The 27,437-nt window shown below is 38.8% G+C and overlaps 1 protein-coding gene across 1 annotated transcript in view; it reads left to right on the forward strand.

The window, feature by feature from the left end:
• Window positions 1–27,437, forward strand: part of btv (dynein cytoplasmic heavy chain beethoven) — a 696,240-nt gene that overhangs the window by 292,466 nt on the left and 376,337 nt on the right. The window contains exon 29 of the mRNA XM_090384033.1: window positions 23,298–23,512. Within this exon, the coding sequence (XP_090240159.1) occupies window positions 23,298–23,512 (215 nt within the window). The remainder of the gene's footprint in view (window positions 1–23,297; window positions 23,513–27,437) is intronic.

Here is a 27,437-nt window from a genome sequence, read left to right on the forward strand (position 1 = left end):
AGCACTGGTGATATGGGCACACACTCCCACTGGGGAGCAGAGGTGACCCACCTTTGGGTCACCTCTGCTCCCCTGGTCACCGTGCTGTAAGATCAATATTTTTAACTACTATTGCTGTAGAAGGGACACCTGAGGTGTATTCTATTATTTTATAGCCTCTTGAGTATCCCTGAACCCTATCCTTTAACAGATATCCATCAGTTAAAGCAATATGTGTGTAGGGGTCCTGGAGTACCAAGATATCTATATGATTTTCTTCCAATTTGAGTTTGATCTGATCTACAACGGCTCTTGCTCATTAAGCATTCAATTGGACAAGATTTAGAGCCCTAGTCACATTTACGTTTTCAATCTGGCCCATAGTTGGTTCTAGATTGAATACGTTTTGCCATTTTTTTATAACTGGGGCATTTATCATCTCTGATACTATGTGTATAGTCAGTCAGCCGTGCTGCCTTGCAAGTTGCACATTTTGGCTACTGAGACTTATTTTTGCAATTTTTGTAATCATGGCCAGTTACTGCACAGTGACCACAAGCAGGTTCTTTCTGACTGCAGTCTCTGGCAATGTTACCATATTTATGGCAGTTAAAGCAACTTTGGATAAGGAAGTTTTCTCTAAATCTATGACTGGTCCAGCCAGCATAGATTCTCTGTTGTCCCTGCAATACCTTCCAAATTTTTGGTGTAATTTCTGCAATTATGTTGAGTTGCCCATTCCTTTTGTTTTTTGTTGCTCTTTTCAGCAGGAATTCAGCAGTAAATTCATTTATTGTCATTTCATTGTTAAAGTTTTTGAAGTAGATATCCATCATGGATTCTTTTTCTATTACTTACACAGGTACATCAAAGATTATAATATTAGGGTTTTTCCCTTTTGGTTTTTCAGGGAGCAAGTCCAGTTTTTCCATCTCAGGATGGTTTTCTATTTTTCTTAGATCTTCTTTGCTTGCTACCTCGATCAGGACTCAATTATTCCTGATTTTCTGCACGTTGTTTATCTTTATTTCTCTCAGATGAGGCCTCAGCTTTGTTACCACTGTGTCCTTAGCTGTCTCACTAGTTTTATGAGTAGAGTCACTTTTTGCTTTCAGAATAATAATGTTGCTTTCCTTGTTTATATTAGGTTGCTTAGTAGCCATTTGTTTTGCTTTAGTTATGTCCTATTTGCCATTAACCTTTGCACATTGGGCATAGGTTAATGTGTTCATTGTTTTATAGTTGTTCTTCTCCTCAGTTGTAACCGATTACAACATGGATTTTTCAGGTTTGAAGAGTATCACAGATGAAGTAAATTAAGTCGGGCAAGAATAGTTTTTGTGATTGTATTTGTCTATTTTTGCTCTTTTGAGAGTCTTTTTGTTCAGCGCGATCGCTACAGCTTCAGCGGTAGCGAGCCCACTGGCATAGCCACTGATTTGAGTACATCTCAGAAGTCCAAAAATTTGAATATATTATACTTCAAACTGCTTGTGATAAGGTTATTTTGTATGGAAAATATAACACTACTGACAGAATTAACTTATACTTAGTTTATAAGATAGTTTTCTTTGTCTACAGGCGTTTCTCGCCATAACTGGAAAATCTCGATTTCTGATTTCTAGTGGGCCTACACTGGAAATAAGTACCTCAAACCACTACTTAAAACATCAGAAATTGACTTATTGCTACGAAAGTGAATTTAATGCAGAAATTATGGCTGAAAAATCAAATAATGACAAAATTCTGGATAATGACTTAAAAGACTCCTCTGAAAATGAAGCTAGAGTGCTCAGGGAGAAAGCCCCTGTTAATGAGGAAATGGTAATGAACTGGATAGCTGGCCTCCTGGCCTCCTCAGTATTAAGAAGGGCAGGAAAGGAAAAAATCAAGAAACTATAGAAATTCCAGAGATGCAACAAAAGACAGAAGAAGAACTAAAACTAGACTACCTAACAAATTTGACTGACCCTGTCAAACAGGCAAAGGAAACCAGAGTGTATCTAGAAGAATATATGCACAAGCAAACCAGCAGGATTACTTCTGCAATTAGGCTGAAGATAGTGAACTGTTGGTCACTGCTTGAGCAGCGCCTGATTGAATTAAACACAGAGAACCAAGTGTTAAAACCTAGTGCATACTGAGACACTTCTGTCTGTAAGGTAGCTGTTTATTACCTTATAGAGGTTTTGTGGGGCATTTGCTTGGCAGAGTTTCTTAAGGACACTAGGCCACCAGAGCAAGTCAAATGCCCCAGCAACATCAATAGAGATTGCCAGCATTTATTTCTCTTCTGAGTTTTTAACTGTTGTCAGTAGGTGGTGCATGGCATCCTCCGTAGAGTTGCCCTGCTTAAAACCATACTGATTGTTGGAATGTAAACCTGCTTCTGCATAGTATTGAGCTAATCTGCTGTATATTAGTTTTTCGTATATTTTCCCTAGTACAGGGAGTAGGGCTATTGGTCTGTATGATTTGGGATATATAGGGAGTTTCTCAGGGTTTTTGAGAATGTGGACACTGTTCCAGGGCTGGGCACTCTTATAAAGACTGTACATATAAAAGTGAGAATCCATCTTGTATTAACTGCAAGTTACAAAATAGGCCAATGAACCATCCTGTGGTGGACAGAAATTATCAAGATTTTAAGAGAGCGCTAGAGTTGTACAAACAAGAAATACAGGGAGTAGGGCTATTGGTCTATATGATTTGGGATCAGTAGGGGGTTTCTCGGGGTTTTTGAGAATTAATCTTAATACAGCTTTTTTCCATATTTTTGGGCTTATACCTTCTGTCATAGGGGCCTTGAGGTTGTCACAGACATTCTCTCAGATATGCCAGACAAGCTGTTCTTGCTACCTGGGAGTCTAAAACACTGATGGAACTGATATTCGGGTGACACTCAAGTCAAAGTGGACCCAATTTCGGCGAAGTCCGGACGGTCTATGACAGCCAAATCCTCTGCTTGCACCTTCACAATGGTGGGACTGTTAGTAATCCTGGGTATAACCTTCATGCACAAGTACATGGTGGGTGACCACCCAGGTGTGAACCAACGTAAGCAGGGGTCGAGGTGTGGCGCCCACACTACATGGAGGAATGCCGCCCCTCTATGTTACCAGGCAGTACTAGGTGATAGATGACTCTCATCAACCGGTGAAATACCACCACTTTGCTTATTGGAGGCTTGAAGTGGTGGAACCCATGTTTAGTCTCTAGAGCTAAGTTCCGGCCAACCCTTCCCTATCTCTTCCATCATGCAGTATGATTGATGATTTTTGAGGTTATGATGAATGTCGTGGCGAGATCCAATATTCCTTACATTTCGAGGGTACAGCTCTAAAACGGTGTTCGCAGGCCGGCTGCTAGTTAGTACACCGGACTGAACCTATTGGTAACTCTCTAGGAAGCTTCCCGATCAGCTAGTGTATAATCTTGCTACCTCTACTCTGCCAGATAGTGACTGGAGGGAGTCCGAGTAGTGTGTATGCGGGGAGCATTGTCGAGGCCACGTTATGTCAAGGATCTGGGTATATTCTTACCACATGTACGCCATATCCAAAAATTTCATTACTTCATACAGCATGTCCCACCCACTTTTTCTTACTATTGAATACACCATGAATTGTCAAAATAATAGAGCAAGCTTAACTGTGAAAAGATCTAAACCTCCCAAGGACTTCCTAATTCATTTCACAAATATACGTGGTCTCAATTCTAATCTCAACGATGTCCATTTCCACTTGCAGTCTTCCAAACCCCATGTACTTTTTCTGACTGAATCTCAGTTATCAGTTGATTCAACTACTGCTCATCTCAGATGTCCAAATTATTTGCTGTATGATTCCTTTCGCCTCAAAGGTGGTACTTGTGCATATGTCCGTTCTGATATTCCCTGTCAGAGACTTGGCAATTTGGAATCTCCTCTCTTTGATCTTCTCTGGCTTAAAATCTCTCTACCTCATTGTGTAAAATTCATCTGTTGTCTCTACCGTTCTCCCAACTCCACTAATCACTTGGAGCTCTTTGACTTCCTCTCTTTGCAACTTGACTTTCTCCAGTCCAACTTTCCTAACAGTGAGATAATTTTCCTTGGTGATTTTAACGTTCACAACTCCAGCTGGCTTCCGTTTTCTAGTCACACCGACCCAGCTGGTCGAGATGCTGAGGCTTTTGCAATTACTAATGACCTAGCACAGATTGTTCATTTACCTACAAGAATACCGGACAATCCTAATCATACAGCCAATACGCTTGATCTTTTTCTCACAAACAACCCTTCTAAGTACAAGGTTGAAGTGAGAGGTCCTTTAAGCACTTCAGATCACAACTTGGTGATTGTCTCTTCTCCAATGGAACCTTTATCTCATGCCTATTCCCAACTTCGTATTGTTTGGCATTACAAGAATGCAAAATGGGATGACCTGCGAGACTTCTTTTCTTCTTTTCCTTGGTCTGATTACTGTTTCAAAACTTCTGATGTCAACGCTTGCTCAGATCGTGTCAGTGACATTATTCTTGCAGGAATGGAATCCTTTATCCCACACTCCACTTTAAAATCTCGTCCTTTATCTAAACCTTGGTTTTCCAATAAATGTGCTAAGGCTGTCCAAGAGAAGAACGTTGCATATCGTAATTGGCTTGTTTCTAATTCTTCAGTTTCATTTTCTGCCTACACCAAAGCTCGCAACAATTGTAAAGCAGTTATTAATCAGTCCAAACTAGAGTTTCAACAGGCTAAGAGTAGAAAACTTGCTTCTTGCCCTAATGGTAGCCGAGCATTCTGGTCTCTTGCCAAAGCTATTGGCCACACGCAACTTTTGCCCATCTCTGCTCCCACCTCTGCCCAAACCAGATGGTTCTGTTGTCACTTCAGCCAAGGATAAAGCTGACCTGCTAGTATCCCATTTTTCTTCGAGCTCATGTATTAATGATCTTGGTAAAACACCTCCCACCATTCCTAACACGCTCCATTCAATGCCTCCTGTGGTCTTCCGTCAAAAGGATATCAGAAGGATTTTGATGAATCTTGATGCTAAGAAAGCTCCAGGTCCTGATTGTATTTCTCCACTTGTTCTCAAAACCTGTTCTCCCGAACTTACTCCTATTCTTTGCTGCCTTTTTTCACTTTCTTATTCCAAAGGTGTTTTTCCTTCTGCTTGGAAATTTGCTCATATCCAGCCAGTTCCTAAAAAGGGTGACAAATCCCTCCCATGCAATTATCGTCCCATTGCAATTACTTCTACTCTTTCTAAAGTAATGGAGAAATCAATTAACCGCCAACTCTTAAACTACCTAGAAACCTTCCGTCTGATCAACGATCGCCAGTATGGATTCCGTCAGTGTCGATCCACTGGTGATATTCTGGCTTATGTTACCCATTTATGGACTAATTCAATGGAAAGGTTCGGTGAAACACAAGTAGTTGCTCTTGACATCTCAAAGGCTTTTGATCATGTTTGGCATAAAGGTCTTCTAAACAAGCTTCCATCTTATGGTTTGCCAACTGTTTTTAGTAATTGGTTATCCAGTTTTCTCTCTGATCGCTCACTGAGGGTGATGGTAGATGGCTCTCTGTCTTCTAACTTCTCCACTAATGCCGGTGTCCCCCAAGGTTCAGTTCTTTCCCCCACTCTTTTCCTCTTGTATATCAATGACCTTCTTCCATTGACTGGAAATCCTATCCATAGTTTTGCCGATGATACCACATTGCATTCTACTTTCCATTTTGAGAAACCTTGTCCAGCTCAATCAGCTTCAAGTTCTCGAAAATCTGCTGCCAATTCCTTAAATGCCGATCTTCAGGTAATTCTCCAGTGGGGCAAAGACAACTTAGTTGATTTCAACCCTTCTAAAACTCAATCTTGTCTTATATCTTGCAAAAAGGATTCTTCTGCTCCTATGCTTATCTTTAGTGACACTCCGATTTGTAGGCAAAATGATATATCTCTTTTGGGGATTACCCTGACTTCTAATCTCTCTTGGCACAAGCACATTACAAATATTGCTTCCTCTGCATCTAAAAAACTTGGTTTTCTCTTTTGCTCTCGGTGTTACTTTTCTTCCAAACAGCTGCTCACTCTGTATAAATCGCAAATCCGCTCTACCATGGAATATTGTTCCCACATCTGGGGTGGTGCCCCCAAAACCTCTCTCAGGCTTCGATTCCATTCAGAAGAGGGCAGTTAGGTTAATTAATGATTCATCTCTAACAGAGTCTCTCCACTCGCTTTCTCATAGATGTACTGATTCTGCTGCATGTCTTTTCTACAGATACTTCCATGGGCACTGTTCTTCTGAATTGGCTTCTATAATTCCCGCTCTCTCTTTCAAAACAGTCCGAACACGTGCCGCCACCAGCCAACATCCATTTACTGTCCAACTTCAAACCCACAGAACCAACTTTTCATCTTCCTCATTTATTCATTCAACTGCCGTTTTCTGGAACAACCTTCCTTCATACGTATTTCCTGAAAATTACAATCTACAGAAGTTCAAGTCCAATATCAACAAATATCTTCTTTCGTCTTCTCAACCTCCAACCCAAGCACGGTACTAAGTACTATAGGTTATAATACCTCTCGTGTTTGGGGTTCTCATAAAAAAAAAAAAAAAAAAAAAAAAATACAATTACTATATATAGTGCTATTAATATGTCTGGTGCTATTTCCACTAATTTTTTGATAATCTCAACCTCTAAGAGTTCAAAACCTGGGCATTTATTGTTTTTAGTTATTAGATAGTGCTATTTCTAAGTCTTTTATAATAAACAGAGGTTCAGTGTTGGCATTGTCATATTCAATGTTTTCTTTTATGTCTAGCTGGGTGGGGGAATGATCCCTATTTTCAGTCTGAATAATACTGTCTAGGATGTTATTTACAGAATCCGCCCAACGCATCAAACCAGATGGGGTTCCATCTGGTTTCACAGTAGTTTCTAAAACATCTCCTCTTGGCAGGTTGTTAGTTACTATTCTGTAGACAACTCTCCAAGGGTTATTGTTTCCATTATTTCCCACCAAGTTCCAGCATTCCTTTTTCTTGTCTCTTATGAGGACTATACTGATTCCTGAGAGTTCTATAAGAATCTCTCAGTGTATCCAAGTCATTTTGCGGCCAAGATATTCTGGCTCTTTGAAAATTTCTCTTTGCCTGGTTCATCCCTCTCCTGAGTATAGTCAGTTCAGGGGACTTCCTGCTTCCTTGTTTTTTTCCGTCGTATAGACAGGTTTGCTGTTTTTGTTAAAATGTTTGTCATAGTCAGTACTTACTTGTCTGGGCTGCAGTTGCCTGACCTAGACCACTCATTTTTCTGTTTTTGCAGCTCAGCTGCTGTATGTTCTGCAAAAATCTCCCAGTTTGCCTTTTTAAGGTTATACCTTTTAATTTCAACAAGGAGCGTTGGATTGTTTGTAATTGCCTGTTTAGTTTGAAGGTGATAGTTCTATGATCTGATGTGGCTCAGACTGGCTGGACACACCAACAGTGTAATTTTATAAGGTATTGAATTGGTGGCAAGAGTAGCATCAATGTCACTCTCCCACATGATACTGCTAAAAGTTGGGAGGTTATCTGGTTGGTTTAGCACTTGAAAGGGTGAGGTGGCTATATAATCTGAAAGTATCTGGCCGTTGTGTGTGCCTGCTCTGTCTTCCGTACGGTTATGCCATATGGCTGACTGGCAGTTTACATTATATATAAAACTGTCCTACAGTTTTAATACTACTGTATTGTAAATACTGTAATATAATGTAAAACTGATTGTTTTACATTACAGTTTTTAGGATCATAACACTGGTGTAATGTAAAACTTTAGGAAAGTTTTACATTACACCGGTGATATGGTCACACACTGCCACTGGGGAGCAGAGGTGACCCACCTTTGTGACTGTAAGGTCAGTATTTTTAACTCCTATTGCTGTAGAAGAGAGACCTGAGGTGTATTCTATTATTTTATAGCCTCTTGGGTATCCCTGAATCCTATCTATATGTGTGTAGGGGTTCTGGAGTACCAAGATATCTATATTATTTTCTTCTGATTTGAGTTTGATCTGATCTACAACAGCTCTTGCTCTTTGAGCATTCAATTGGACGAGATTTAGAGCCCTAGTCACATTTATGTTTTCAATCTGGCCCATAGTTGGTTCTAGATTGTATAATTTTTTATAACTGGGGCATTTATCATCCCTGATACTATGTGCATAGTCTGTCAGCCATTCTGCCTTACAGGTAGCACATTTTGGCTGCTGATTTTTATTTTGGCAGTTCTTGTAATCATGGCCAGTGATTGTGCAGTGGCCACAGACAGAGGATTTCTGGTTGCAGTCTCCAGCAGTATAACCATATTTACAACAGTTAAAGCATTTCTGTATGGGAAAGAATTCCTTGAATTTATGGCTGGTCCAGCCAGTGTAGACTCTTTGTTGTCTTTGTAGGTTTTTCCAAATTCTGGGTGACATTTCTACAATGATATTGAATTGCCCATTTCTTTTGTTTTTTGGCAAACTCATCCAGTTCCATTATATTAATAAAATTTTTGTTGTAGCAATCCAACATAAGATATCTTTCCAGAGTTTTCTCTGGGATGTCAAATGTAATGATGTTGGGGTTCTTGCCCCTTGGTTTTTCTGTTTGCAGTCCTAATTGTACTACCTCTGGGTCAGTTTCAATCATTTTAACATCCTCTTTATTTGTTACAATTAAAACTCTTACCTTTTATTTTTCTCATATTATTCACTTTTATTTCTTTCAAATGAGGTTTTAATTTTGTCATGACAGTATCCCTAAGGCGCCTCCGTAGCCAGGTGGGAAGGAGCAACATTGCGTAGCACACGCTTCTTGATTAGACCGAGGTTCGAGCTCGTCACCACCAAATACGGAGGGTGCGGAAAGGTCAGGGAATGACCACCGCATATCCCGGAGCAATATGGCCTTAGTTGCTAATGCTCCTAAAAACCAAACAACTTAACTTATCCCTAACTGCCTCGCTGGATTTGTGTGTAGAATCAAGCTTAACCTTTATAATAATTATCTTTGTTTCTTGGCCCTTGCTTGGCGTAAGTCAAAGCATTTATTTATTTTTAATTGTTCTTCTCTTCAGTCACTGTTTCTACTTTTGCTTTCAATACCTTGTTTTCTATATTACGTTCAACCACTATGTTCCAAAACATGCCAGCAGTTCACTGTATGCAGTCTTGTTGCAGGTGTAACAACTTGGTCTGTTTATGAAGGAACTCTTCTAGGAACAGTTTCATTTCTTTAATTTGGCTTATTGGATCCTCTATTTGATTTATAAGCTGAAATTTCCTCTCCTCCTCTGTTTTTCTTACCTCTCGCTCTAAATTATCATTCTCCTTTTGATCTGTTTTTTATATCTGGTTTTTGCCTTTTCTATCCCTTTTTACACTAAGATGGCCAAGGGGGGTAAACTTCTAAGTCGTTATTTGTAGTTTCTTCATTGTTTGGGGTTCTTTCTTTAAGAAAGAATTATTTTTTGTTTTTTCCATTGAGTTTTGGGCTTTGCCCATCATTTTGCTATTATTATAATGTTCCTTATATTCAAGGAAGTAATTTAAGGTATGTTTTTACAGTCATAGGCCTATTAAAACCCAAGGTGCAATCTTTTTCCATTTTGGCGGGAAAATGGTCACACACACACACACACACAAACAAAAGTACTCATAAGCAATGCGTAGCACACGCTTCTTGATTAGACCGGGGTTCGAGCCCGTGACTACCAAATACGGAGGATGCGGAAAGGTCAGGGAATGACCACCGCATATCCCTGGAGCAATATGGCCTTAGTTGCTAATGCTCCTAAAAAAAAAAAAAAAAATTTGTATGCAAATATATGTTTAATCTAAGCTGATATTCACATTTCTCCTCACAAATAACATATATTCAGCTATTTTGATCAACAAATTCATCTCTATTTTTGGAATTTTGAGGTGTTGCAACAGTAGGATTGCTGATGCTGCAACAATCGTACTGCACGTAAACACATTCAAAAAACCAGCAATAGCTAAAAACAACTATAACTAACTAGCTTACCTGAATAATACTAATTGTTTTCATCTGTACATAATTTGAGGAATCCAAAATCCATTGTTTTTGAAGCCGGAAAATCGAAGCAATCCTCACAGCTGTCTTCAGTTACAATCTGCCATCTACATCAAGTGGAGCTTTGTGCTGATGCGTCCGTTCACCTCCGCAACCCCAGCGCCTTCAAGAAAGCCCCATTGCCTTGTGCATTGGGATAATCACTTCTTTATCCCTAATATCAAAATCCCTGTTTATTACTGACAAAACCTATGAACTGTTCTGGCAGCTTGTCCGCCGTACTCAAAGAACTTCATATCTGATTGCCCAATTACCCCAGGTCTTCATTTTCTGCTATCCTGAGTATAGTACTACATATTTGGTACATTAATCTGGGATTACATGTCTACTCATATGCAGTAACTTGCATTGTCAGCGTTAAACTTCAACGGCCATTTCTCAGCCCATCAGCCCAGTTTCTCCAGATATTGTCAGTAGCTTATTTTGATTTACTGTCACTAATCCCCCTGCCAACCTTTGTGTCATCTGTAAACTTTAAGCCTGATATCAATTCTAATCTCAACGAACTATATCAATATCATTGATAAATATAAAAACCAACAATGGACCCAGCAGTGAACACTGGGGAACTCCACTAATAACATTTGTCTATAATGAGCGCAGTATTCATTAATAACTACTCTCTGTCTTCCCTCACTCAACCATCCCTTTATCTAGAACGAGTTGTTGTTGTTGTTATTTGGAGCATTAGCAACTAAAGCCATATTGCTCCCGGAATATGCGGTGGTCATTCCCTGACTTTTACGCATCCTCCGTATTTTGTGATGACGGTCTTGAACCCCGTCATCACAACTGGAACCCCGTCGTTTGGCTGTCACAGACCGTCCGGACGGTCTGTGACAGCCAAATCCTCTGCTTGCACCTTCACAATGGTGGGACTGTTAGTAATACTGGGTATAACCTCCATGCACAAGTACATGGTGAGTGACCACCCAGGTGTGAACCAACGTAAGCAGGGGTCGAGGTGTGGCGCCCACACCACATGGAGGAACGCCGCCCCTCTATGTTACCAGGCAGTACTAGGTGGTAGATGACTCTCATCAACCGGTGAAATACCACCACTTTGCTTATTGGAGGCTTGAAGTGGTGGAACCCATGTTTAGTCTCTAGAGCTAAGTTCCGGTCAACCCTTCCCTATCTCTTCCATCATGCAGTATGATTGATGACTTTTGAGGTTATGATGAACGTCGTGGCGAGATCCAAATATTATTTACATTTCGAGGGTACAGCTCTAAAACGGTGTTCGCAGGCCGGCCGCTAGTGAGTACACCGGACCGAACCTATTGGTAACTCTCTAGGAGGCTTCTGGATCAGCTAGTGTATAATCTTGCTACCTCTACTCTGCCAGATAGTGACTGGAGGGAGTCCGAGTAGTGTGTATGCGGGGAGCATTGTCGAGGCTACGTTATGTCAAGGATCTGGGTATATTCTTACCACGTGTACGCCATATCCAAAAATTTCATTACTTCATACAGCATGTCCCAACCACTTTTTCTTACTATTGAATACACCATGAATTGTCAAACTAATAGAGCAAGCTTATCTGCGAAAAAATCTAAACCTCCGAAGCACTTCCTAATTCATTTCACAAATATACGTGGTCTCAATTCTAATCTCAACGATATCCATTTCCACTTGCAATCTGCCAAACCCCGTGTACTTTTTCTGACAGAATCTTAGTTATCGGTTGATTCAACTACTGCCCATCTCAATTGCCCAAATTATTCCCTGTCAGAGACTTGGCAATTTGGAATCTCCTCTCTTTGATCTTCTCTGGCTTAAAATCTCTCTACCTCTTTGTGTCAAATTCATCTGTTGTCTCTACTGTTCTCCCAACTCTACTAATCACTTGGAGCTCTTTGACTTCCTCTCTTTGCAACTGAGATTCTGTCATGGGGTTTGGCAGACTGCAAGTGGAAATGGACATATAGTATGTCCATTTTGTATGAAATGGACATACCATATGTCAGAAACATGGTCCACTCAGACATAGGGGATACATAATTTAAATATGGAGAGTAAAACATTTAAGGCCAGACAGGACAGGAGGTGGGGGTTAGAGGTTATACTCTTAGTTAAGAAGCATGTAGACTGTAAGGCAGTGCATATGGTGGACAGTGTAATGTTGCATCATTTTGGTGTGACATAAGTACTGGAAAAACAAAAATGAGGTTTTGTATATTATAGGCCATATGTATAATTAAGTTCTGTATAAACAAATAGGGTGGGCCAGTAAATCAACATCTTACAATGGAGAATTTTAACTTTCCATATATTGACTGGAACTTGTGGTTGGTCACTCACACAGTAGCAGAACCTTTCTCAATTTATTAGATGTTATTCTTTATTCACACTAGAGAACCAACAAGCAGAATGCTCTGATTGTCAGCATTGACTCATCATGCATTAAGAACCTGTAGATAAAAGAACTACAATGTGTCAGTGATTATAATATATTCATGTAGGATATACTTAAAGATATAACTATTGTTGAAGGTAAGAAGAAGAGATTTGCTTTCATAAAAGTGAAATTTTAAAATTCTTTTCAGTGAGACTAAGTCAGCGTTTCTCAAACTGTGTTCCGCCGACCGGGCCAGCCGGGTGGGTAAAGTGCCTGCCTAGCAACCTAAAGGTCGCGGGTTCGAATCCCGCCTCGGGCTTGGATCAAAGTACTGCAAAAACCTTGGGAGGTGCATTATGGCCACAGAAGCTGATGCGCCAACAACTACCAAAAAAAAAAAAAAAACTAGTGTTCCGTGAAAAATCATAATTAATAATTAAAAAAAAAATAAATAAATTTTGCATATTTGTAGTGTACACCACTTTTGTATCATTATAATATTTAACATAATTTTTTTTTCAGTTATTAATACTGGCATAGACTAATAATCAAATAGACCACGGAACACTTTATTTTGGCGGACTTTGCATAGAGAAGTATCATCATCATCATCATCAGCCATTTTCAATCCACTGCAGGATGAAGGCCTCTCCAGCAACTTTCCAGTTCCTTCTGTTTTGAGCACTGGCCATCCATTTACTACTCAAAAACTCATGAATTTCATCTATCCATCTCCGCCTTTGTCTTCCAGGTTTTCTTCTAGCTCCTCTTGGGTACCATTCTGTTATTTTCTTAGTCCATCTGTCATCATGTCTTCGAGCTATGTGTCCTGCCCAAGACCATTTTAGTTCTTTAGTTTTGATAAGAATGTCCTTTACTTGAGTTTGCTGCCTAATCCATGTGTTTCTCTTCTTATCTAACAGTCTGATTCCCAATATAATTCGTTCCATTCTTCGCTGTGTAGTTCTTAGCTTCTCTTCCATTCTTTTGGTGAGTGCCCAAGTTTCACTTCCATAAGTCATGGTGGGGAGTATACATTGATTCATTATTTTACGTTTCAGACAAACTGGGATATTGCTCTTCAGTATGTGACTATATTTCCTGAATGCTATCCATCCAAAATTTATTCTTCTCTTGACTTCCAGCCATTTATCATTATTACAGCTAACAACTTGTCCCAGATAAGTATATGACTCCACCTTTTCAATTACTGCTCCTTCAATCATTATTTCCCTTTCCGTGGCATACTTGTTCATCATTACTTTTGTTTTAGCCATATTCATCTTTAGTCCAAAATCCTTACTAACTGTGCATAACTGATTAAGATTTACCTCTAATTCTTTGGGATCGTGGCTTATGACCACAATGTCATCTGCAAATCGTAAATGGTTTAGGTACTCTCCGTTCACATTGACTCCTTTCTGCGACCAGTCTAATCTTCTGAAAGCTTCCTCAAGGGCAGCAGTAAACAGCTTCGGAGATATTGTGTCTCCTTGTCGAACTCCTTTCTCGATTTTAAATTTCCTACTGTCTTTGTCTAGTCTAATAAAGGATGTAGCACTCTCATATATTTTCTTCAAAATCATAATATATGGAGTATATATGCCTTGTCTTTCCAGTGCCCGAAACATTGCCTTATGCTGTATGGAGTCAAATGCCTTTTCATAATCCACAAATGCCAGGCATAATGGTGTTTTATATTCATTTGCTTTCTCCATTAGCTGTGATATTACGTGAAGGTGATCCATAGTTGAGAATCCTGTCCTAAAGCCAGCTTGCTCTTTCGGTTGATTCTCATCAAGTATTCTTTCTAATCTGTTAGTAATGACCCTTGTGAACAACTTGTAGATGTGGGATAACAAGCTAATTGGTCTATAATTTCCAATTTCTGATTTATCTCCTTTCTTATGGAGCAAAACTATGATTGCATTATTCCACTGCTTAGGCACCACACCTTTTCTAATGCACTTTGTGAAGAGCCTTGCCAGTTTTTGTGTTACGTCTCTTCCTCCCAATTTTAACAACTCTACAGTAACTTCATCTTCCCCCGGGGCTTTCCGATTCTTCATTTTCTTCATTTTCTTCAATGCATGTTCTACCTCATCAGGAAGAATATCGGGTATGTCGTATGTGTTGCTACTTTGCAATCCATCTTCCCCACTGCTGGTATCATTCCTTCGCTCCTTGTATAATTCTCTATAGTAGTCTTCTGCTATTTGAATTATGCCTTCTCTGCTGTTTATAAGTACACCATTGCTATTCTTCAGTTTCAGTATCATTTGTCTTTCTGTATTACTGCTCATGGCTGCTGATTTAAATCCTTTGTTTTCCCTTAATGCTTGTTCTACTTTTCTTGTGTTAAATCTTCTTATGTCCTCTCTGAGTCTCTTTCTAATGGCTTTGCATAACTCAGTATACTCAATTTTCTCCCTGTCAGTGTTTTTCTTGCTCTTCATTTGTCGTCTTTGGTTCATCATGACAAGTGTTTCTTGACTAATTTTTCCTTCTTTGGATTTCTGTTTCCCTATAGGTTTCTTGGGCTTTATCACTTTCAGAAAGTTGTAATATTCCTCGTCGATATCTTGGTCCTGAGCAGTCTGCAGAAGCTCACACTTGTTCTTAAGTTCCAGTACATACTGCTTTTTCTCCTCCTCTGTTATTTCAAAGACCTTTGTATTATTTACTCGAGTCAGTTTTTGCCTTTCCTTTCCTACATCTATATCAAGTGTACATCTTACCATTCTGTGATCACTTCCAACACTTACCTTATTCAGGACGGTAACATCATTCACAATATATCTTCTGTTAGTGAGGATGAAGTCGATTTCATTAGTTGTTAATCCATTTGGACTCTTCCATGTCCACTTTCTGTTCACCCTTTTCTTGAAAAAAGTGTTCATTACTGACATTCCTTGAGATTCTGCAAATTCCACAAGTCTTTCACCTCTTTTATTTCTTTCACCAATTCCAAAATTTCCTATAGTTCCTCTTTCTGCACTGTTTTGCCTTTTTCCAACCTTAGCATTGAAGTCCCCCATAATAATAGTGTAGTGGGTTTTCTGCTCATCTAGAAGACTCTCAATTTCAGTGTACATTTCTTCAACCTCTTCATCATCATGGCTCGATGTTGGTGCATAAATCATTATAATCTTTAGCTTGTACCTCTTCGAAATCTTGAGTATTAGTCTTGACACCCTTGGTGATGTACTTTTGAATTCCAAAATGTTGTTTTTAAAATCTTTATGGACCAGAAACCCAACTCCACCTTCACTCCTTTCACTGTTTCCATTGGTGTACAGCAGATTTCCACTTGATAAACTTATAAGTGATTCATTTCTTCTTCTTGTTTCAGCCAAACCGATGATATTCCAATTCACATTTTCTAATTCCTTTTCCAGCTCTAATATCCTGTCTTCACCGATGAGTGATCGTACGTTATAACAGGCCAAGTTCAATTTCCGTGCATGGCAGCCTGGTCGTACCCAGAGATTCTTAGCACCCTCTGCCTCCACTCTGATCCTCTCGCTGCCGTAAGAGGGAGAGTGAAAGCTGCTGGGGACTGAGGGCCATTTGTATTGTTGTGCTCTCATTGCTGGAGGGTTTGGTCTTTTCCTCTTCACGCTGACCAGGCGTCTTGAAGAGAACCACTCTACACGTTCGTTGCCACCTAAGTGACGTAACAGGGCTTACCATCGAGAAGGTGTGCATGAGTGGATTTTAGGGAGGCAGGCCAACCGGACTTCTCCTAAATCTTCTGTAATAGTGAGATATTGGATCCATCAGTGTTTTAGGCTGAGTGTCTGATAACACACAGGATACCTGTTCCCCTCTAAGCCCCATAGAGAGAAGTATGCATAGAAGTAATGACACCATTGTATGCATAGAAGTAATGACACAGATAGAGAAGTATGCATAGAAGTAATGACACCTATGAAAAAGTAGCAATGTGGTGATCTAGTATGCTGTTCGTATGCATTTAGCCTGGAGTACACAGATTGAAGGAGAGGAAGAAGCAAACTGATATCATACCTAAACTAACTTCCTTGTATAAATTTTTTTTGATAATTATTAGTATTTTGAAATATTATTATTAAAATATATGACCATTGATTTGTGGTTGAAAAAAGGAACTTTAAAATGAGAAGAAAAGTACTTCTAGTAGTGCAACTGTGGTCGATGAAAATGAACACTATATTGTCGCACTTCAAACTGAGGATGAACAATCGCAGCCTTTTGTTCCCCAGAAATCCGAAGTGAAATAACAGGAACCAACTAATAAAAGACCAAAATGAAAGTATAATGACAGTTATTTCAATTTCGGCTTTACCTTTGTTGGAAATAAAGATGCTCCTGATGCACAGTGTGTCGTATGTAATAAAATATTAGCAACAGTTCTTTGGTTTCCGCTAAATTTGTATTTCGTAAGTGTTCCGTGAATATATTGTGAGATGAAAAGTGTTCCATGAATATGTTGTGAGGCGAAAAGTGTTCCATGGCTAAAAAAGTTTGAGAAATGCTGGACTAAGCAATGATGTTATCAACTGCAAATTCTAAATGGAAAGCATTCAGGGAAGTAATCATAGAAGATACTAAGACTAGCAACAGAGAAGAAGAATGCATGGAATTAAAAAATTTTCAGAGGATAACACAGAAACATATGGTAAATACAAATTAGTCTGCAGAGTCACAAAAGGATTTGGGCAGGTTAAGACAGATTATGAGAAATATTTGGCTAGGAATGCAAAGAAAAGAAGCAAAAAGTTTTTTGTTTATATTAACACTAGACAGAAAGGAATTGAACTATATTGTTCTACTAGATATGAATTACATAACTACTGATGAACCTGTTCTGGTTGCTGATAAACGGAATAAATATTTTCATATGCATTCATGTGGAAGAATTGTTTACAGATGGCATTCCAGAAGTAAACCAACTTATAACTGGAGGCTGAATGATTTTGTGATATTGAGAAGAAAGTGGAAGAGAAATTGTTGAGGCTAAAAAAAATAAGGCACCCGGGACTGATGGATCTATCTAGTTATATTAAAAGAAGCAGCATAAAAAAAAAACTTTTATATATAATTATGGAGCATCATTGGATTCATGGGAGGTTCCTATAGATTGAAAATATGCAAATGTTTCCCCTATTCATAAAGGGAAAAGTGAGTAAATATATACCTGTAAGCTTGACATCTGTTCCAGCGAAAATAATGGAGTCAGTGATCAAAGACATAAGCAGAAGCATCTAGACAGGAACATGCTGTGATTGCAGTTCAGTTATACTGCAATCACAGCATGGATTCATTAAGGGAGAAGGTCTTGTCTGACCAATCTGATTGCCTAGACAAGACAAGCTACTATGATAACACAGGAGCTGGAAAAAAAATAATAAATTTGACATTGTATACTTAGATTTCAGCCAAGCTTTTGATATTGTTTCACATGAAACATTACTATACAGATTTGAGAAATGTGGCATTAGAGGTAAGTTGTTACTGTTATGGATAAAGGGATGGTTGAGTAGTAGAAGGCAGAGAGTGATTATTAATAGGCATTGCTCTTCTTGGATTCATGTTATTAGTGAAGTCCTTTAGGGTTCAGTGCTGGACTGTATTGTTTTCAATATTTTTTAATGATATTGATGAAATCATGTCAAGTTTGATGTCCAAGTTTGCAGATAATACAACAGTTGGAAAGGTGGTTAATGACAAAAATCAGTGTATGATGCTGCGACAAGACCTAGAAAAAATTATCCAGATGGGCTGACAAGTTGCAATTAAAGTTTAACATTGAAAACTGCAAGTTACTATGTATGAGAAGCAGTAATCACAAAATATATCATACCCATTGTATGGTATGGCACTCAGGGTAGCGAAGAAAGGAAAAAACCTGGGGTTAGTGTATACAGTCTGACATGAAGTGTTCTCAGCAGTTTAGACTGGCTGATAGAACAGTTTATGGGCTTCTGTCATATATAGAAATTTTGTGAGTAGGAACAAGGAGGCGATTGTTCCATTGTATAAGGTGATGGTTAGGTCACAACTTGAGTACTACATACAGGTCTGGAAACCAATTTTAGAAAGGATGTGGATCTGTTGAATGGTGTAACTAAGAGCAACAAGAATAAGAAACACAAACACTCTTAAGACACAAAGCCTAAGTCAGAGATGATTGTTACCATAAAAGACTTCGATTCAGCAAATTGTATTGTCTGCAAACTAGGCATCTGCAAGGGGTACCTGATTAAGTGTTGAAGGCCCGAAATCGATTGTGTAAATTAAATGGCGGTGGCATTCTCACTTTTGCAAAAATGACACACATGAAGGGACATGAAGAATTTAAATTGAAAAAGGATAGTTATATGATACATACAAATATTCAAAAACTTGCTTTCGGTTAGAGATTAGCATTACCATTAGTAGAGGCATATGATGCAAGAAAGCAAGTTTATACAGCATCATCCTTAAAAAAATCTTCCCATTTCACTCATCCATTCGCTCCAAAACTTTGTCTAGTTCTTCCTTGAATTTATTTAAGCTATCAATTTCCACAACAAGAGATAGAAGTTTGTTACAACTATCAACGACCTGCTGGCTAAAGGCAAATTTCTCCACATCTGTTCTACAATTGTCTTTCCTCAGTTTGAATTTATGCCTCCTCAGGTACATATCTAAACAAGAGGAAGAATCCCAATCAACATTGAGCCTGCTCAAACCATTAAAGGCCTTATACACCTCACTCAGATCACCTCACAGGTGGGCGCCTCCGTAGCCAGGTGGGAAGGAGCAGCAGTGCGTTGCACACGCTTCTTGATTAGACGGGGGTTCAAGCCCGTCACCACCAAATACGGAGGATGCGGAGAGGTCAGGGAATGACCACCGCATTATCTCGGAGTAATATGGTCTTAGTTGCTAATGCTCCTAAAAACGAAATAACAAATAAATAAATAACCTCACAGGTGCCTAGTCTCCAGATGCTGCAGTTTGCAAAACTTAAGCCTTTCTTGGTAAGAGGACCCCCCCCCCTTCATTCCCCTCACTGTTCTTGTTGCACTTCTCTGTACTCATTCTAGCAACTCTACATCCTTTCTAAATGAGGCCACCAGACCTGTATTCAGTACTCAAAGTGTGGCTTGAGTACTGCATAATCACTTTCCTTTTGCCTACTAGCAAAATTCCTGTATATCATTGACAAGACCCCACAACCTGCTCTGGAAGCCTGTCTGCACTGCTCAGAAAACTTAATATCTGACTGCACAATTAACCCCAGGTCTTTTTCATTCTCTACCACACAGTTGGTATGTTTCTCTGGGGTTACTACTACCCATATACAGTCTTTTGCATTTGTCAATGTTAAACTTCAGTTGCCACTTCTCAGTACATCTGCCCAACCAATCTGATTGTTTGATTGCTAGAACAAACTTCCATCTGATATTGTGAAGATGGGTAGTTTAAATAAATTTAATGAGGAATTAGACAAACTATTAGAGAGAGAGAGAGAGAGAGAGAGAGAGAGAGAGATGGACAAATGAGGCTGATATGTTTATTTATTTTTTTTTTTTTGGCTGATATATAAGGTTACTTCCTAGCACCATTTACTGCTACTAATACTAATTCCAAACAGAAAACTAACATATGGTAAAAACAAATAAATGAAGCATTATAATGTTCCAATACTGGTATGTATCACTGGAATTGCTTCTAAGCCTGAGATGTCACTACTGAGCTTGGAAAAAGGCATTCTTTATTCAGAGCCTCAGTACCATTGAAATATTGTCTGTTAAATGTACTATTGAAACTTTTTCTGGTAAACTTTATAACAATGTTTAAGTTATACTTTTTAATAGTCAATTAGAATTCATGATCTCAAAAACCAAAGAGGATCTCAGGAAGGCACTACCAGTTGACATCACTAATACAGATTTTTTCATCATAACCTTAAGAGCATCCAAATAACATCAGCATGATCATTCCTGCTCTGATATACTACTATTTCGGTCCTCAGTTTATATATCCAAGACATTGCAGAAACCTCCACCCAACACACATTGATGGTTCTTGAATTGTGGGATGAGTTCTAAAGGGGAATACGAATATTAAAAGTTTTGACTGAAGTTTAAGTTGTCAGGAAGGTTATTTTGTTGTATGGAAAGTAAGATGTGAACCGGCTGATTTTTTTAGTGTAGACACAAGTGAGAAAGCTTCAGAAACCCTACTTTTCAGCTTTTTTTCCATACAGTTTTTCCTTGGAGTAAGGCTATTTCCCAAGCAGAGTAGTTCCCAAAGTCTCTAGACCTAAGTGTCATTAAGCATGTATGGGATGCTTTAGGGAAACAAATTTTAAGTTATCACTGACTTCCCTTGTTATAGGCCTAATGACTCTGATGAGTGCAATGAAGAATTATACCTAGAAATGGAGTGGGCCAGTAAACCGTAGTGTCTTATAATGGGGAATTTTAACTTTCCAGACTCCATCATCTGTCTACCAGCAGCTGTATTCAGCACACCGAGCTGAGCACTCCGACTTCTTGCCAGTTTACACAGACGGCTCGAAGTTGGAATCGTGTGTAGGATCTGCTGCTGTCTTTCCGGACACTATAATATCTCAGCAGATTCTTCCTGAATCCAGCATATACACTGCAGAGCCGCATGCTATAGAGTTAGCCTTGGATCACATTCGAACTTGTCAATGCCAAAGGTCAATAATATATTCTGATTCTTTGAGTGTATTACAGGCTTTATTATCTTTGAGACACAACTCTCATCCAGTTCTCTGTCGGGTTCAGCAGAAGATACATTCTCTTCATGAGTACAAGTTTGATATCCGCTTCTGCTGGATTCCTAGCCACATTGGGATAAGGGGAAATGATTTGGCTGACACTGCAGCCAAACCAGCAGCTTCCACTAATAATCTTTGCCCGTCAGTCCCCTATACAGATTACAGGCAAATAATATGCAACAAGATATATTCCCAATGGCAAGAACTATGGCATAGAAAGAGAACAAATAAATTATATCAGATAAAGCCTGTAATAGAAACATGGCTATCCAGTCTATGCAGGAATTGGAGCGAGGAAGTTGTTCTTGCTTGACTCCACTTAGGACACAGTCACCTAACACATTCGTTTCTGTTGAGGGCAGATGACCCTCCTATGTGCGAGTCTTGCAACACCATTTTATCAATAAAGCATATTTTAATAGATTGCGTTAATTTTACCCATGTTCGCAATATATATTTTACTGCTTTCACTCATCCGACTGGGCCTTATACACTCAGTCATATTTTATCAGACAATGACCACGTGTCAGCAGTTTTTAAGTTTTTGCAAGCTATTAATATATACACACATATATAAATTGGATAATTTACCTTTAAACTTATACTGCCTTATATATATATAAATAACAGTTTGACGAGGTAACCTTTTTAAAGGTTACAGGAATTTATCTTTGTTGATATTTTAATCTTTTTTTGGTGTAGTATAACCGTAGTCGTTTCTGCACCAGTAAAACCAAAATCAAATCAAATCATTCTGGTGTTCACAACATACAAGTAGTAGCAATAAAGTTCCTGGATTGTGCTGTTGTGGTCATGCTCAATGAGTTGGAAAATAAATGGAAGTGGTACATTGTAGTTCAAACTTTCTCCAACAGATGGTGATACAGAGATTTTCCAGTAGCCTGACAGGTTGCAAATAACAACCGGTTTTGTTAGTAGCATTAACGTTCTATGTCACTATTTTGCAAAGGAGCAATGAACCAGTATTAAACAGGGAAAATCTGCAACGGAAACATGTGAAACGTTAAAACTGTTTATGGCGATGAAACGCTGTCATACCAGTGTGTTTGAATGGTATAAGCTTCAAACACAAATGTGAGGACGTTCCTGATTATCCAAGAAGTGGGCATCCATCAACTTTTCGAAGTGAGAACAGATTTGTTAAAGTTCAGGAAATTGTAGCAAGAGATCATCATTTGACCCTTAGAATGATGACTGATGAGTTGGACATGAATAAAGAGGTGATTTATCAAATTATGCATGAAGATTTAGGGAAAAGGAAGGTCTGTGCAAAATTTGTACTGCAGAGCCTCATGAATGAGCAGAAGCAACAAATAGTGTCATCATGCAAAGACCTCATCCAGATATGTCAAGACAATCCTAATTGAGACGAGTGTCATTGAAAATAGCGTTGAGTGTTTCAGTACGACCCAGAGATGATGCATCAGATCATGCAGTACATTTCAAAATCATCATCAGGACCCAAAAGGTTTTGTTTACAGAAGTCCAGTATGATGCTGATCATGTTTTTCAACAAACAGCCCTGAAAAGGGAAAGAGTCAGTGCTGTGCACTACATACAGCTGCTTCAAAGTCTGTTGAAACACATTTCCTAGGTGAGGCCATAATTTTGAGAGAAAGGCATCTGGTTCTTGTTGCACAATGTCCCCCCCCCCATTCTGCACTTGTGAAGAAATTCCTGATGAAACATGGTATTATTCAGATCAGCCATCTATCCTACTCTCCCGAAATCTAGCACCAGCGGACTTCTTCCTCTTTCCGAAGGTGAAAACGCTCCTCAGAGGAAAGAGATTTTAGGATCTTGAGGACATAAAGAAAAATGCAACCACTAAACTGAACAATGATCTCTTTGGTCCTTCATTTTGTGTTCTTTTTATTGTACCAGTCTGGGAACTTTAATTTTATTGCCACACTTCATTTATTGGACAAGTAAAGCTAGTATATCATAGATTGATTTATACTGATTAGGACAGTGGTTCACATATTATCTTAATCTATTGACTTTTTGTTTATACACAAATAAATATATTTCCTAAAAGATCTTTTTCTGTAATTTTAGGCAAATTGGATGAAATGTTTGAGAGTGAACTGCTGGTAAAAGCCTTAAGAACAAATACTTTGTCTAAACTTATTTTTACTGATAGCCGAAGATTTGATGCTTTAGTTCAAGATGTATTTCCATCAGTTTTATTAAAGGGAATATCCTCTGAAGAGCTGTCAGACATTATAAAAGAAATTATAAATGATACAAAGTTAATTGTAAATGAAAATCAGGTAAGTTTTTTTAAACTGTATTGTTTGTTTCTTTTAAAAGAATGTAAGAAATTTCAACTTTATTTTATTTTTTTTAAAAAACAAATATAAAAGAACAAATCCTAATTATTTTGAAAGTGTACATATTACTTGGGTTGATATTGATTAAGTACTGAGGCCTCATTTTAAGAAGGATGTAGAGCTGTTGGAACGAGTACAGAGAAGGGCAACAAGATTAGTGAATGGAACAAAGGCTTAAGTTTTGCAAATTACAGTGTCTGGAGACTAGGCACCTGCGAGGTGATCTGATTGAGGTGTATAAAGCCCTGAATGGTTTGAGCATGCTCATTGCTGATGGGATTCTTCCTCTTGCTCAGAATAATCACCTGACATTTGGCATAAATTCAAATTGAGGAAAGATGTGCAGAAGTTTTCCTTTAGCTAGCCAGCGGTTAGTTGGAACAGACTTCCATCCTTTGTTGTGGAAGTTCATAGCTTAAATAAATTTAACGCTGAGCTGGACAGGTATTTGGAACGAACGGAAGGGTGAAATGGGAGCGTGTTTTTTTTTTTTTTTTTTTTTTTGAGCTGATGCTGCATAAGCTTGCTTTCTTGCATCATATGCCTCTACTAATGCTCATTCTAATAAAAGAGCCTGCATCAGTATTCATCCAAAATCAGGTCACAAGATTTTCTAAAAGGGAGCTGAAGCAATTAAAGAAGTTGGGTTGAAAAGGGCTAAAACAGTATTCCAGTAATTCATTAAGCTTTACTCATCATGTAGCAGTTAAAAAAAAAAGTCCAGATTAATTTGATCGTGTGGGGGGTTATAGCCCTTTTACTGGAACTGTCCCTGAGACATCAATATATCTGCAAAATACATGCATTCCATGATCAGCTTTCCTGATTTTCCTGGCGGAAAAAAAAAAATCCACTTCTAGAGCCCTCCAAAAACTTTAGGTCAGCTGACTTTGCTACTGCTTGAAATTCCTTTCAAAGTTTTTGTACTGTCAATGAGATGAATCAGTTACTCCAAAATAAACTAATAAATATAATGGCACATTTCCCCCCCCCCATTTCTTGAAAAAGAACTAACCCCATTCCCACCAACTTTCAGATACTTAGTATGAATGGTATAGTTTTGTGTTTTGTTGTATCACTTTCTCTCCATTCCTTGTTTATTTTCCCAATGAAGCTATTCAGTCAGAAGATTCTGCATCAGTAATATTTAAAATAATGTTTATTATTTTTTTTAAAAACAGTATTTACAAATTTAGTTCACCCGTTTTCCTTAAATGCTAGAAAGGTTTTAAAGTGTTCATGTTTTTTGCAAAGTTTCACCAAACTCATGAATTCAGTTAGTCATTTTAATAGTTATTTTTTTAGTTATTTTCTTGCAAATTTCTCTGGTGATTTAAAATTAATAGTAGTAGTAATAGTAATATAAGCATGGAATATAAGAAAGCAAGCGTATGAGCTTATGTAACATCAGCAAAGGGGGGGGGGAAACAATTTCGCCCAACCATTCCCTCTAAACGTTTATCCAGTTCTCCCTTGAATTTATTTAAGCTGTCAACTTCCACAACGATAGATGGAAGGTTGTTCCAGCAATTAACCACCTGCTGGCTAAAGGCAAATTTACACACATCTATTCTACAACTGTCTTTCCTCAATTTGAATTTATGCCCCATCAGGTTCGTAATCTCAGCAAGCGGAAGAATCCCATCAGAATTCAGCATGCTCAACCCATTCAAGGCCTTATACACCTCAATCAGATCACCTCACAGGTGCCTAGACTCCAGCTGCTGCAATTTAGCATTAGCATTAGCATTAGTAGAGGCATATGATGCAAAAAAGCAAGCTTATTCAGCATCAGCCAAAAAAAAAAAAAAAACAACCACTACTCCCATTTCACCCCTCCGTTCGTTCGAAATACCTGTCCAGCTGAGCCTTAAATTTGTTTAGGCTATCAACTTCAACAACAAGCGATGGGAGTCTATTCCACAAACCAACTGCCCGCTGGCTAAAGGCAAATTTCCGCACATCTATCCGACATCCGTCCTTCCTCAATTTGAATTTATGCCCTCTCAGGTGATTATTCTGAGCAAGAGGAAGAATCCCATCGGCATTGAGCATGCTCAAGCCATTCAAAGCCTTATACACCTCTATCAGATCACCTCGCCGATGCCTAGTCTCCAGGCTCTGTAATTTGCAAAACTTAAGCCTTTCTTCGTAAGAGCAACCCTTTGTTCCATTCACTAATCTTGTTGCCCTTCTCTATACTCGTTCCAGCAGCTCTACATCCTTCTTGAAATGAGGCCTCCAGACCTGTATACGGTACTCAAGGTGTGGCCTGACCAATGCCTTATACAAGGGAATAATCACATCCCTGTCCCTGCTAGAAAAATTCCTGTATATCATTGACAAGACACCATGAGCTACTCTTGCAGCTCGTCTGCACTGCTCAGAGAACTTCATATCTGCCTGTACAATTACCCCCAGGTCCTTTTCATTCTCTACCACTGTCAGCGTAGTACCACAGAGTTGATACGTTGATCTGGGGTTACTGTTTCCCATATGTAGTACTTTACATTTGTCAATGTTAAACTTCATTTGCCACCTCTCAGCCCATCTGCTCAACCTTTCCAGATCCTGTTGCAGCAGCATAGTATCAGTAGTGTCCTTAACAACCCTGCCAACCTTGGTATTGTCTGCAAACTTGGACATTAAGCCTGATACACCATCATCAGTATCATTTATAAATACAGAAAACAACAATGGACCCAACACTGAACCCTAAGGAACTCCACTAATAACATTAGTCCAAGTTGAGCAGTGTCCATTGATTACCACTCTCTGTCTTCTGCCACTCAATGACCCCTTTATCCATAGCAGCAATTTGCCTCCAGTGCTACACTTCTCCAATTTGTGCAGCAGTCTTCCATGTGCAACAGTATCAAAAGCCTTTCTAAGATCCAAATATATAATATCAAAGTTATTCCCTGCATCCAGTTCTTTTGTGACTACATCATAGTATCCAATCAAATTGGTCAGACAAGACCTGCCCTTAACAAAACCATGCTGTGTCTGAGCTATAACTGAATTCTTGTCCAGATGATCCTGCAGTGCTTCTTTAACCAGTGCCTCCATTAATTTTCCTGGAACCGAAGTTAAACTAACAGGTCTATAATTACTTGTGTCAGCCTTTGATCCTCCTTTGTGAATTGGGGTTACATTTGCACATCTCCAGTCCATGGGTACCTCCCCTGAGTCCAAAGAAGCTCTCATAATTATGGCTAGGGGTTTGCTTACTTCCTTTGCTGCCTCCTTTAATATAACTGGATAGATCCCATCCACCCCGGGTGCCTTTTTTATGTTTATCCTCAACAATTTCTCCTCCACTTTCCTCTCAGTTATTAGAAAATCATCTAGCTCACTGCCAATGTTTACTTCACCTACGACATTCCCCTTCCTGAATAACTCCTCATGTGTGAATGTAGATGCAAAATACTCGTTTAGATTGTTAGCCACCTGAGCTGGATCCTCAACTGTTGAACCATCAACATCCAGTGGACCAATCTGATTCATCCCTTTCCTTCTTGAGTTTAAATAGGTAAAGAACTCTTTTCTGTTTTTCTTTGCATCCTTTGCCAAGGATTTCTCATAATCTGCCTTTGCCTGCCTAATCTCCTTTGTGACTTGGTTACAGACCAACTTATATCTATCATAGGCTTCCATGTCACCCATTAATTTGTATGTATCCCATGCATTTTTCTTCTCTGCCATATGTCTCATTAGTTCATCTGACAACCATTTAGGCCTGAACCTTGAACAATATTTCTTGGTTGGTATGTAAAGCCTGGTAGCTTCCAAGATTAGTTCCTTGAATGCTTCCCATTTTGAATTTGCTGTTGGTAACATCATCAGTTGGTCCCACTGTATAGAA

The sequence above is a fragment of the Mastigoproctus giganteus genome, chromosome 10 (assembly GCF_048544385.1).
Source record: "Mastigoproctus giganteus isolate SK-2022 chromosome 10, ASM4854438v1, whole genome shotgun sequence".
Classification (NCBI taxonomy): domain Eukaryota; kingdom Metazoa; phylum Arthropoda; class Arachnida; order Uropygi; family Thelyphonidae; genus Mastigoproctus; species Mastigoproctus giganteus.